The sequence below is a fragment of the Gopherus evgoodei genome, chromosome 1 (assembly GCF_007399415.2).
Source record: "Gopherus evgoodei ecotype Sinaloan lineage chromosome 1, rGopEvg1_v1.p, whole genome shotgun sequence".
NCBI lineage: Eukaryota > Metazoa > Chordata > Testudines > Testudinidae > Gopherus > Gopherus evgoodei.
The window spans coordinates 264053564-264067648 of record NC_044322.1 but is presented as its reverse complement, the minus strand read 5'-3'; the positions used below and the strand labels follow the sequence as shown (position 1 = coordinate 264067648).

At 41.7% G+C, this 14085-nt stretch overlaps 1 protein-coding gene across 2 annotated transcripts in view; it reads left to right on the top strand.

Moving 5' to 3' along the window:
• SLC41A2 (solute carrier family 41 member 2) overlaps nucleotides 1-14085 on the top strand; it is a 101963-nt gene that overhangs the window by 49080 nt on the left and 38798 nt on the right. For both annotated transcript variants that reach the window (XM_030544745.1, XM_030544737.1), the window contains 2 exons: nucleotides 5814-5961; nucleotides 8199-8278. In XM_030544745.1, the coding sequence (XP_030400605.1) occupies nucleotides 5814-5961; nucleotides 8199-8278 (228 nt within the window). The remainder of the gene's footprint in view (nucleotides 1-5813; nucleotides 5962-8198; nucleotides 8279-14085) is intronic.

Below are 14085 nucleotides of genomic sequence, written 5' to 3'. Positions count from 1 at the left end.
CTCCTCCTGGCTCAGTCCACTCTCAAGTGGCACGCAAGCCACCCAAGTATCCACAGTGGCCTTTGCACTGGAAGTGGGGTTGCCACCGAGTATCGCATCCAGCTCTTTGTAGAACCAGCAGTTTGTGTGCGGAGCACTGGAGCAGCGGTTTGCCTCCCCTGCCTTGTGGTAGGCATTCTGCGGCTCCTTCACTTTAACCCTGCACTGCCGTGTGTCCCGGTCATGGCCCCTTTCTGTCATTCATCGTGAAATCTGTCCATAGTATCAAAATTCCTGTTGCTGGAGCACAGCTGGGACTGGACAGCCTCCTCTCCCCAAATGCCGATGAGGTCCAGCGGCTCGGCATAGCTCCAAGCGGGGGATCACCTGGTGTGTGGAACAGGCCTGGCCACCTGGAAAGATGCACTGAGACCACTGCACGCATCATTGAGCAAACAGGAAGGGGACTTTCAAAATTCCAAAGGAATTTACGGGGTGGGGATGACTGTTGGTCACCTGAGCGCAGGATAGTAGAGTTCAAACTGATGACCAGAGAGGCAAAAACAGGCATTGTGAGACACCTTCTGGAGGCCAATCGCAGCGCTGCAATTGACCAGGGTGTCTACACTGGCACCGCGGTACTGTAGCCCCGGCTACTTGTAATGCTTCATGGAAACATCATAATAAGGGTGGAGGTTTTGTGTTTTTGTTTTCTGAGAATTAATAAAGTGAAAAATCTATATGCTTTCAAAGTTTCATATGAGTTTTTCAGAGATGGACCCATCAAGACAATGCATTTCAATGTAAATCCTCTTATATTGGATTTTATATCATAAAAAAGTTATGTCTTCGGCTAACTAAGGGAAAATATGCCTGTGTGTCTAGACTGATATACAAGGACTTTAAGTGAGATAATTATCACATATTAAAATTTCTCATCAGACACTTATGCTTGTTAAAGCATTTAATCACCTTTGGGCTAGCTTTCAGTACCCTGCCACCTTAAATGCTTAGAACCCCTAAGCCTGCTACGGCTTTGTCTACTCTAGAGAAATGAGTGGTGTTATAAAACACATTAACTAATATTTTAATTGTTCATATGATCAGTTAAAGGTAGTTAAATAGTGCTGAAGCTCTGTATTCTGATGAAGAACATGTGCTACTTCACTTCTACTGACTACCAACAGGTTAGATTAGCTGACTCGATCAAGTGTAAATTATTTCACATGAATAGTAGCACTGCCTTTTGGAACACTAGAGGGCTCTATAGGATCATAATTGAGAATACAGTCTGTACTCTTTGACTAAAATTTTTTTAGTATGCAAATGGTTTGAAATTCTAACACCTAATTTATTTAAGTGAAAAGTGTATCTGTGTTGTTGAAGCTTTGATAAATTCATTTTTCAGGATTTGGAAATTCAGTTTATAATCTTCAGAAAATAAGGATTTTCCTCACAGAACTTTAATTCCAAAAAAATACATGTACATGTCCTGGTTCTATTGTGAACTTCAAAAACACTGGGTTTTCTTTTATTAAAGATAGAAAATTCAATAATGTCTCTTAACCTTCTCAAATCTGTATTAAAAAAACAAATTATATTGGCCTCTATTATCCTATGAAGACTTTTAAGTATACTGAGAAGTATAGTATCTCCAATTATATTTGTCCAATAAAGGTTGCGTTTTTTTGAGTGGCATTAGATTTATTATTCAATAAATACTGTAGATGTGCTGTACTCTGGATAAATGTGAAGTGTATGTTTCTTGTACTGGAAGGCTGATTGCGATCACAGTTTTCATGAGGTGGATGGATGAATGAATGCATAGAATAAATGAGGGTTCATATGAAACTCCTTTACGATCCTTGTACACCCTTCTTTAGCTAAGACTCATTTCACCATGAAATCTAAGTACTAGACAACTATTTTCTTTAGTTACCGTGCGTTTCTTTTTCTTCTTTCTCTCCGGTGGTGGTACTTTTTTCTTCTTTTCCCTTCCCCATTGTGGATTGGCCATGCAAGGAAGATGGCACTACTATAAAAGGGCCTCATAGAAGAAGTGGGTCTTGAATTCAGTCCTGAACAAGGTCAGACTCTGTCTGGACTCTTCTGGTAAAAGGTTTCATAGGTAAAATCTCTCAAAGCTCAGAATATTCTGCTCTCTATTTCCAAAAGTCTGAATCTGGACCTGAGTGGCTGCACTGTCATTGTTAGAGCATCACAGACATTTATTCATAATCCATCATGACAGTCTCTGAGATACCTTGTCTAGCCTATTAAATGCCTCGTGTATTTGGACTTCTTATTAAATAGACAGGTAACCAGTGGAATTTAGAATATTGGTAGTGGGCAGCCACTTGCTTTAATTTTTGGATGGTCTTTGCCTTTAAGCCCACATAGGTGAGTTGTAGTCAGTTTTCAAGCTCTAGACTAGACTACTAATATGAAGCTGAGACTGCCTTATCATTCGCCCTTCCTATATTGCTAAGGTGGTCATGGCCTCCTGATGTTTAGTTGCCCTAAAGAGAGGCTAATGAACTAATGCAGCTGTGAAGCAGAAGTTAAGTTTTAGGCTCTGACTGTATCCTATGCTAGATTTAATTTTCTTAGGAACTGATTGTATTGTCTTCTCATTGGAAGTTCCTTCCGTAGATGGAATCCTAGTAATTAGTTTATCTACACAGGTCTGTTTATGCCTGGCTATTTGTAGGGAGCAGACAAATAACATGTTTCATATTTTCCCCCACTCTTCAAGGAATTGAAGTGTGTGTGAATATTAAAAGGTGGGGAGTAAGGGTAGAATTAAAAAGCACTGGCCTAATTCTATTTCCTTTGAAGACTCGCTGTTGACTTCAGTGGGAGCAAAGTTAGGCCAGTTTTGAGTGCCCTTCTGAAGTTTCATAATGCTTTTTGATTAATTGGATATAAACTTTATATGACAGCCTGTGTTTATTTGTATGGCTGTATATTTGTTCCATACAGTTGTTGTTAACTTCAAAATTACTCAGTTCAACCTGTGAAAGCATTGATCGCCAGCTGTGGGTTAGTTTGGCTTCTTGAGATTTGTGAGGCAGCCCCTGCAGCTGGCTATTTACACAGCATTTTTAAAATATTACTGTCTTCTTGTATTGCAGAGGGAATCTATATTTGTTTGAACTGTAGTCCATGAATCATTTTCTACAATAGCTCAGACTCTAACTCTAGAGTTTTCTTTGTGTTGTCCTCATAGGATAGTGCTGTGGTAGTGTTAGATATTTGTATGTAATTCTAATTTACTATTCTGAAGTATTAGTATTTTATTTGAAAAGAAAACATTTGATCATTCTCATTTACTATTCTTTATGTAATTGTCCTAGTTAATTTTAATGGTTATTTCACCTGCTAGGAACCTCTCTTTACCTCTGCACCTTTCAAAAGAAAGGATCTATTACCAGATACTTTACTTTGAGTGGGGAACTGGGGAGGTAACTACAAACAAACAAACAATTTCTTTATCCACTTTCCCTTGAGAACTGCTTAAATATGTCTCTTCCTTTCCTAGTGAACATGTTCCAACAGGTTCATATATTGGTCTATTGGGTTACAATGATTGATGGATTCCATGTAAGCTATTTCTGTAATAGTCACAGGAATTTTATGTGATTGCAAGTGGGGGGAGAGGATCCTAATGTGACATACAGATGAGGAGGTTATTCACAAAAAAATGTATTACAGACAAGCAGCTGCCGAAATGCTGCCGTGTAGCGGCAACGTCGAGGCATCACCACCAAAATGCCGCTGTGAAGCAGCAAAATGCTGCCAAATTTCGGTGGTAGTGCTTCTTGAAGTTGGGGCAGCATTTTGGCGGCTGCTTTTCCCGCTGCCAGTAGTTGGGCGCACGTGGATGCCCTGGCAGGTGCCATGATACCCACGGGCACTGCATTGCGGACCCCTGATTTGGAACATGTTGATAATAAAGTCTACTGAGAAACAATAGAACTATTCAAGTACAATTTTAATAGTTTTAAAATATTGATTCAGTAAATGAGTTATCATTGGACTTCTGCAGACTCATCCATGAAACTGACAAATAGACAGCAATTGACACAAAAAAACCCAAAGGCTGGCAAAATTACAACCTGTCTGGCATATATAACTTGAGAACATATTTATTAATGTCTCTGCTCTGGGATATTTCTTGCATAATGTTTAATTTTTTCACTATGTCTGAGGATCTTCATTATTTGATATTGATGAATCATTATGGGGTTTTTGTTGGCTGTTGTTCTGAGATGATGTAGTATCAAACTTTCTTTAGTTTTTTGTCCTTAACTCTTTCGTGACAACTATTTTTTTCCCACCTTTGCAATTACTTATTATCTGTGCTGCTATGTTGGTATTTGCTCCACAAAGTTTTTCCTTGATCCTATGTTATGGCCTGAATGCTTATGGATGTCTAAACTACAAAAAACAAACAAACAAAAAAAAAGCCACCATAGCAGCGAGTCTCAGGGTCCAGGTCAACTGTGAGGCTTGCACTTGGCACTTTTTCTCTCACATCCTGAAACACTACCATGGCAGCTTCATTTTTTAAACTCTTTCAGAACAGCTTTTTTTCTAAATGCCACCAAAGTAGTATTTGCTTGAATTGAAAGGCTCTGCAATAAGAATCTTGCTGTTCAGGGATTTGATGTCACACTGATAACTTATGGTGCTTGGGTGAAGTCATACCTATAAAGGGATAATCTTCTATTTTGCAATGTTTTACATGCAGTTACATAAAATTTCAGACATTCATTAAAAACTTGTTAGGGATACATTTTTTGTCCAAATTCTGTACATGTGGGCAAAATACGGCCGATTGTTTAATACTAAATAACAGTGCTATATTTTTCATAAGATTAAGCATATGCAAAATAGTATTGGGGCATTACTGTGAAATTTACATTTATTTGCCATTAAGTGACTTATACCATTATTTTTATTGTTGCTGCATTAGGAAATATAGCCTCAGTGGGACAACTCATGTGGGGAAGAACTGCAGGACTGAGTCCTAAACTCATTTATGGAGAAAAACTGTACTCTTTCTATGCAGACAGAGTACAGTTTATATAAGCAATTCTGCTTTATAAATATATTACCTTACTGTGGAGTCCTTGTTCTCTGCTATTTTTCTGTAAATTATGATGCAATTTTGATGAAATTGCTGCTGTTGTATTTTTAAGCATTACACTGTGCAAGCTGGTTATATGTATTTTTAAAAATGAGCTACTCAAAGTAAAAACAAAAGTAGGCATTTTGGTATTCTGCTCAGAACTGTCCTAGATGTTTAAAACCTAGCGTGACTGATTTATATGCATTATATTAAGCACGATGTTTTAATCAGTTAAGGCTTGCTTTTTCTGTAGAGCTTACTTTACAATCTGTTGTTGAGGGACGAGGAAGTCTGTGTTCTTGTTTGTTTGTTCTCAGTTGAATTAATAAATGAAAACTTGATTTCTACTTCTCTAAAAAAATTGAGATATGCATCACAAAGTTTGTTCTGTTTTCCAGGTCTTCTTTATCTTCTGTAACATAGATACACAGTGCAGTGTTTACACTTAAAAAAAACAACAAAAAACCTCCCAAAACAAAACACTATACTGCACACGTGATTTGTCCCCTGGGCAAAGGATGAAAGAAGGAATGTATGTGATATTAATCATGTCACTTAATGCTCTATTAGAAGTCCTGACAAGGACAGTATAAAAATGGATAATATATAGAACAGAATTCCATGTTAAAGTTTAAATTCCTTGGGGGAAAATTTGTAGGAACCCCAAAAAGGCTAAATCAATCTTTGTTTTTTATTTTAGAGACATATTACTATATATCTCCTTTAGTTGGTGCCTTTTTCTTGGCTCTGACTCCTATGTGGATTGTAATAGCTGCCAAACATCCAGCTACAAGAACTGTTCTCTATTCAGGGTGGGAGCCTGTTATAACTGCTATGCTTATAAGCAGGTAAGTAATTTTTTTAAATTGTTTCATTGTGCTCCCCTGTCTGAATCTACCTGTTGTCCTTGTCTTATTAACCCCCCTGCCAAACTTTATTAATGCAGAATTAAGATTTTCCAGTGATGCCTTGTGCCCTTCCAGAATGTGGAGAGTAGCTAAACTTAAATCTCTGTACAGTATATCCTGGTTTTCAGAGTTGAGATACACCTCACCCCTGCAATGTATGCATCCTTAGCTCTGACCTCCTAGAGCTGGCAGTAGCCACTGAGAATGTTCAGTAAGGGGGAGGGATAGCACAGTGGTTTGAGCATTAGCCTGCTAAACCCAGGGTTGTGAGTTCAGTCCTTGACGGGGCCATTTTGGGATCTGGGTCAAAAATCTGTCTGGATTTGGACCTGATTTGAGCAGGGGGTTGGACTAGATGACCTCCTGAAGTCCCTTCCAACCCTCATATTCTATGAGTCTATGATTAACAAACTACTAAAGGAAACAGTGGATTTTTCCAAATCTTTAAATCAAGATTGAATGCCTTTCTGGAAGGTTTGCCTTAGTCAAATACAAGTTACTAGGCTCAAAACCTGAAATTCAATGGATTAGATAATCTAATGGTCCCTTTTGGCCTTAAAATCTATGAAGCCACAATTAGTAGAGAAGAGGAAGGACTAAGGGAATTGTGCCCATTGTTTATGTTGTGTTCCACAGATTTGGTCCAACTGTTATTTGCATGCATGCCCTTGCGTTCACTGTGTTAGGTGTAGCTGTGCTGAATGGTAGAAGGATTAGTTGGAGCGGCTTGCAGATCTGTGACTGTGCTGTGAACACAGGTGCATACAGTATGTACCTTGAGAGATGAACTATGCCTCCTTTTCAGCACTGAATTTTGTGGGTTTTGTCAGTAGCAGTCTTCTTGCCATGGGGATTGTCAGCAGTTTGGTGGCATACATCAGTGGTTCTCAACCTGTTTTCATTTGTGGACCCCTAAAAATTTTTGAGTGGACTCCTTTGGAAATCTTGGACATAATCTGAGGACCCTCAAGGGTCTGCGGACTACAGGTTGAGAACCACTGGTATGCATGACAGTAGTCTCCAAGGCTTAGTGAAGGGTAAGTAAAGACAATGTCTCAGAAGGATTCCCCTGGACAAGGGTGAAGAGGTGGTAACATTCAGCAAGATTGGGGTTGTTTGTGTGTTTTTAGGCTCTCGGGTATGTCTGTACTGTGGTTGAAGGTGTGATTGCATCTTGGGTAGGCCCAGCCAAGGTGAACTGCTAGCAGGGGCATAGGGCTGTTTAACTGATGGGTAAAATTTAAGCGCCAGGTCTTCACTGTACTCTTACCTTGGGATAGTTCTACACGTTAATTACCTCAAGGTAAAAAAGCTCATCTTTATTAACAGTGAAGACAAAGCCTGAGCTGAACAGAACAAAAAGAAATGGTGGGAGAGAGGCGGAGCAGCAGTAATTATGGGCTGGATGTTTATGAGGAGGGAATTGAAGGCTGGAGGAAAGACTGGCCTATGGGCCAAATGCTTGACAGCTCTGCAGGAAGTTAAAATTTGCCAGGGATATAGTGCTCAGGTCAGAGGAGAGGATTTGTTTTTGTCTATATCTTGTTTGTAACTAGAGATATGTGTATTTTATGCTTACAGTTGAGGAGGTGCAGCTTGTTTTGGGAGCATGTGGACTGTGACTGGAGCATTCAGATAATAAAGGGACAAGTACTCAGACTGGGCAGGGGCTGTCTTATGCTATGTTTGTATGGTGCTGATCGCCATCGCTGCCTCTAGGCAGTCCTATAATACAAATAATAAACAATGCTGGTAATTCTAATGTATATGTTAAAATAATAATTCTCCATGATTTATAAATCTGCTAAATCTGAAAGGATTTTCACAAGGACATTGAAAGGCACCTTTTTGACATCAGTACCTCTCTCTTCCAAATATCAGTTTCCTATTTCAAACCTCTCAGGTGCAAAAACTGTTTTTAAAAGGAGCATTGATAAACTGTGTTTTTCACTAATGATCTCCTCAGGAGCAGTGGAACTGTATGCTCAAACTTTCCTAAAAAAGGCGGGCAGAAGGGACAGTGAGAAAGCAACCAAGCATAGAACATTTTCAGGTCACTTTTTGAACAAGTGTTACTAAGAATTTTGAATACTTAAAGACTGATTGATAGAATTTGAAAAAGAAATATTGGTGCACCTAGCTGCTTTGTTCTAAATGTTGTACTTTATATTTTTCAGCATTGGTGGCCTTATTCTGGACACAACTGTTTCTGATCCTAACTTGGTTGGGATTGTTGTTTATACTCCAGTAATCAATGGTAAGGCTGTAATAGGACTATTTTATAATAAATATCAAGTCTCTATACATGTTTTATAAAAGATTATTACACTAAAGTTCAGCTGCAGTGAGTGGGTATCTACCACATTAATTTTAAGTTGTTACTTTGGTATCAGAAACAGGGTAATTTAAAATAGTAGCAGTGACTCCTGGTCTTATGTACCAGAAACATCGAAGTGCATGTGTGTGTGTGTGTGTGTGAGAGAGAGAGAGAGAGAGAGAGAGAGAGAGAGAGAGAGAGAGAGGAAAAACAGGAGGCTAGTAGTACATATTTAAAGTTTGTGTAAGAAAGGGGGAAAGTTGAAAGAAAACATTCATATACTGTTTTTAAATTATGATGACTGTTAAATATAGGATACTAAGATGTAATTCTTCAAGGGTTTTGTCTTGGACATATGGGGCAAATTTTCAAAAACAGTCTCCAAAATATGCAGGTGCAAGTATTAAGTGGTAATTATGCAGGCAAAATATAGAAATCATAGATCAAGATGGATGTTGGTTCATATTCTATACACCTCTACCCCGATATAAAACGGTCCTCGGGAAACCGCGTTATATCAAACATGCTTTTCGGCCCCAACCCCCGTTCCTTGTTCCCTGACTGCCCCCTCCAGAGATCCCCCTCCCTAATCACCCCTAGGACCTCACCCCCTACCCAACCCCCCTGTCCCCTGACTGCTCTGACCCCTATCCACCCCTCTCTGCCCCCTGACAGGCACTCACCGGCCGCAGCGGGAAGCAGAGCAGCCCGGCCCCAGTCCGCTCCACTCTGCTGCCTCCCAGCCGCGGCGCTCTGCTTCCCATTGCCGGTAAGTAGGGGAGGTTGGGGAAAGGATGCCCTCCTGCACTCACCTGCGGCAGGAAGTGGAGCGACGCGGCCCCAGCCGTGTCACTGGAGGGCGGCTGGGGAAAGGTCCTGCACTCACCTGCAGCGGGAAGTGTAGCGCCACGGCTGGGAGCCGGCGGAGTGGAGCTGGTTGGGGCTGGGCTGCTCCGCTTCCCACCGCCGGTGAGTGCGGGGCAGTTGGGGAAAGGATGCCCCCCTCACTCACTGGCGGCGGGAAGCGGAGCAAGGTGGCCCCAGCCCGCTCCACTCTGCTAGCTCCCAGCCGCAGCGCTCCACTTCCTGCCGCTGGTGAGTGCGGGGAGGCTGGGGAAAGGACTCCCTCCGCACTCACCGGCAGCAGGAAGCGGAGCGTCGCGGCTGGGAAGTGGCAGAGTGGAGCACGCTGGGGCCAGGCTGCTCCGTTTCTGGCGCTGCTGGTGAGTGCGGGGGGGATCCCTTCCTCCAAACCCCCTCCCCCGAGCGACACGGCTGGGGCCGGGACAAGGGAAGCAGAGCAGGCTGCTCTCGGCCCCCCGCTAATCTCCCGGGCCACTCTTGGGACTGCAGGGCCCCCAAAAGTGCCCTCCCACAGCTCCTGACCCCCAGACACTGGGGGGGGGGGGAGCCCCTGACCACCCCGAGACCGTCTGCCCCTTATTAAACCCCTCAGCCCCGACCTGGTCCGACACCCTTAACACGCTGCTAGAGCTTTACCATATTATATGCGAACCCGCGTTATATTGAGTCATGTTATATCGGGGTAGAGGTGTATGTGCAACTGCATGTACAAATCAAACATTTTGCAGCCATGCAGATATATATTTGTGAACATTAACTAGGTCCATGAATTATATGTGGATATTTCCTAGATTCCTGTCTCTGAATTAATTCTTTAAGCATAGATGTGAAATGTTGGATTAATTTGTCAGCATATTAAACTATTTTTTAAAAATAAAATGTCTTGTAAGTCAAGCCCTGCACAGATACAAAATTTGTGTCTGCATCCAATCTGTGATCCACAGACATGGGCTGTGGATGCGGATATCCGCAGATCTGTACTATAGGTAGGCTCTACTTGTAAGAAATATATTTATTTTCTAGTTCTGATTTATTCTTCATTGGTCTACTTTGCAGTGTGCAAAAAGATCTCACGTAGAAATTAGACACGGGACTTTCTTATTTGCAGTAGGTTTTCTGCTTACTGTGTAGCAAGTGCGGAACATATAAAGATACTTTCTCTAAATATAAATATTGTGATAAATCTCTGCTCATTTCCATTCATAAAAATATACAAAAGGGAGCCTAAGACTCTTAGAGCTGGTCTACACTACAAAGTTAGGTCAGCTTAACTACGTCGCTCAGGGCAGGAAGAAAGGCAAAGGTGGTGGAGTAGCCTTGTACATCAACGATGAGATTAACTGTAATGAAATAAGAAGCGATGGAATGGATAAGACAGAGTCTGTCTGGGCAAAAATCACACTGGGTAAAAAAGCAACTAGAGCTTCCCCTGAGATAGTGCTTGGGGTGTGCTATAGACCGCCGGGATCTGATTTGGATATGGATAGAGACCTCTTTAATGTCTTTAATGAAGTAAACACAAAGGGGAAATGTGTGATTATGGGAGACTTCAACTTCCCGGATATAGACTGGACGACGAGTGCTTGCAAGAATAATAGGAGTCTGATTTTTCTGGATGTGATAGCAGATGGATTTCTTCATCAAGTAGTTGAAGTACCTACGAGAGGGGATGCCATTTTAGATTTGGTTTTCGTGAGCAGTGAGGACCTCGTAGAAGAAATGGTGGTAGGGGATAACCTTGGTTCGAGTGATCATGAGCTGATTCAGTTCAAACTAGATGGAAGGATAAACAAATGTAGATCTCGAATAAAGGTTTTCGATTTCTCGAGGGCTAATTTTAAAGAGTTAAGGAAATTAGTTAGGGAAGTGGATTGGACGGAGGAATTTGCGGATTTAAATGCGGAGGAGGCCTGGAATTACTTTAAGTCGCAGCTGCGGAAATTGTCGGAAGCCTGCATCCCAAGAAAGGGGAAAAAAAACATGAGCAGGAGTTGTAGGCCAAGCTGGATGAGCAAGCAACTCAGAGAGGGGATCAGGAGAAAGCAGGAAGCTTACAGGGAGTGGAAGAAAGGCGGGATTAGCAAGGGAAGCTACCTTGGTGAGGTCAGAACATGTAGGGATAAAGTGAGGAAGGCTAAAAGCTGCATTGAACTGGACCTTGCAAAGGGAATCAAAACCAATAGTAAAAGGTTCTACAGCCACATAAATAAGAAGAAAACAAAGAAAGAAGAAGTGGGGCCACTATACACTGAGGATGGAATGGAGGTTAAGGACAACCTAGGCATGGCCCAATATCTAAATAAGTACTTTGCCTCAGTTTTTAATAAGACTAGTGAGGAGTTTAGCAATAATGGAGGGATGATAAACGGGAATGTGGATATGGAGGTGGATATTACCGCAACTGAGGTAGAGGCCAAACTTGAACAGCTTGATGGGACAAAATCGGAGGGCCCGGACAATCTCCATCCGAGGATATTAAAGGAACTGGCGCGTGAAATTGCAAGCCCGTTAGCGAGAATTTTTAAGCAATCGATAAACTCGGGGGTTGTGCCGTACGACTGGAGGATTGCTAACGTAGTCCCTATTTTTAAGAAAGGGAATAAAAGTGATCCGGGTAATTATAGGCCTGTTAGCTTGACATCTGTAGTATGTAAGGTCTTGGAAAAAACTTTAAGGGAGAAAGTAGTCAAGGACATAGAGGTCAATGGTAATTGGGACGAATTGCAACATGGATTTACTAAAGGTAGATCGTGCCAAACCAATTTGATCTCCTTCTTTGAGAAGGTGACGGATTGCTTAGATAAAGGAAATGCGGTAGATCTAATTTACCTCGATTTCAGTAAGGCGTTTGACACAGTTCCACATGAGGAACTGTTAGTTAAATTGGAAAAGATGGGGATGAATATGAAACTTGTAAGGTAGATAAGGAACTGGTTAAAGGGGAGACTCCAGCAGGTCGTATTGAAGGGTGAACTGTCAGGCTGGAAGGAGGTTACTAGTGGAGTCCCTCAAGGATCGGTTTTGGGACCGATCTTATTTAACCTTTTTATTACTGACCTTGGCACAAAGAGTGGGAATGTGCTAATAAAGTTTGCGGATGACACAAAGTTGGGGGGTATTGCTAACACGGAGAAGGACAGGGATACTATTCAGGAAGATCTGGACCACCTTGTAAACTGGAGTAAGAGTAATAGGATGAAATACAGTAGTGAAAAGTGCAAGGTCATGCACTTAGGGATTAATAATAAGAATTTTAGATATACCTTGGGGACGCATCAGTTGGAAGCGACGGAGGAGGAGAAGGACCTTGGGATATTGGTCGATAGCAGGATGACTATGAGCCGCCAATGTGATACGGCTGTTAAAAAAGCAAATGCGATTTTAGGATGCATTAGGCGAGGTATTTCCAGCAAGGATAAGGAGGTGTTAGTACCGTTATATAAGGTGCTGGTGAGACCCCATCTGGAATATTGTGTGCAGTTCTGGTGTCCCATGTTCAAGAAGGATGAATTCAAACTGGAACAGGTCCAGAGACGGGCTACTAGGATGATCCGAGGAATGGAAAACCTGCCTTATGAAAGGAGACTCAAAGAGCTTGGCTTGTTTAGCCTGGCCAAAAGAAGGCTGCGGGGGGATATGCTTGCTCTATATAAATATATCAGGGGGGTTAATGTTAGGGAGGGAGAGGAATTATTTAAGTTTAGTACTAATGTAGGCACGAGGACGAATGGGTACAAACTGGATATTAGGAAGTTTAGACTTGAAATTAGACGAAGGTTTCTAACGATTAGGGGAGTGAAGTTTTGGAACAGCCTTCCGAGGGAAGTAGTGGGGGCAAAAGACTTATCTGGCTTCAAGACTAAGCTGGATAAATATATGGAGGGGATGTTATGACAGGATAGTTTAATTTGGGCAATTGATCTTGGATTATCATCAGATAAGTCTGCTCAGTGGTCTGCGGGGAGATGTTGGATGGGATGGGAACTGAGTTACTGCAGAGAATTCCTTCTTGGTGCTGGCTGGTGAGTCTTGCCCACATGCTCAGGGTTTAGCTGATCGCCATATTTGGGGTCGGGAAGGAATTTTCCTCCAGGGCGGATTGGCAGGGGCCCTGGAGGTTTTTCTCCTTCCTCTGCAGCGTGGGGCATGGGTCGCTTGCTGGTGGATTCCCTGCAGTTTGAGGTCTTCAAACCAGTTTTGAGGATTTCAATAACTCAGTCCTGGATTAGGAGTTGTATAAAAGTGGATGGGTAGGGTTCTGTGGCATGCCTTGTGCAGGAGGTCAGACTAGATGATCATATTGGTCTCTTCTGACCTATGAGTCTATGAGAATGTAATTAAGCCAACCTAAGCCCTGGTATAGACACCTCTAGGTTGATAGAAGGATTCTTCTCAGAGAGGTGGATTTACTACAGCGATGGATAATGTTTCCTCTTTTTTTCATCCATGTGCGGAATGAATTTTTGTATGTGCACCAATATTGAGATAATGTGTGGATGTGCGCCACCGGTAGAAATTAAAACCTTAGATATAATATATATTTTTAAGAAGTTATCATAGGGATAATTACTCCAGCCAGGACAGGGTAGGCATTTTAGAACTCACTACTCAAAGAATTAAATTTAAGCATAAGAGAGAAATAAAATTATGAAATGCACAGACCAGTCAAAAAAAACAAAACAGCACTTTGAACAAATAAAATTATAGAGCATATATGCGCATTGCAGGAAGTACCAAGAAGTAACAACAAAAACAATAATACAAGTTTTTGTTGGGAGGTTAGTGTAAAAGAGGCTCTGTGAGAGAGAGAGAGAGAGAGTCAGACTGTGTGTGTGAGAGAGAGAGAGTGAGTGAGTGTGTATGTGTGTGAGAGACTGCGCTAT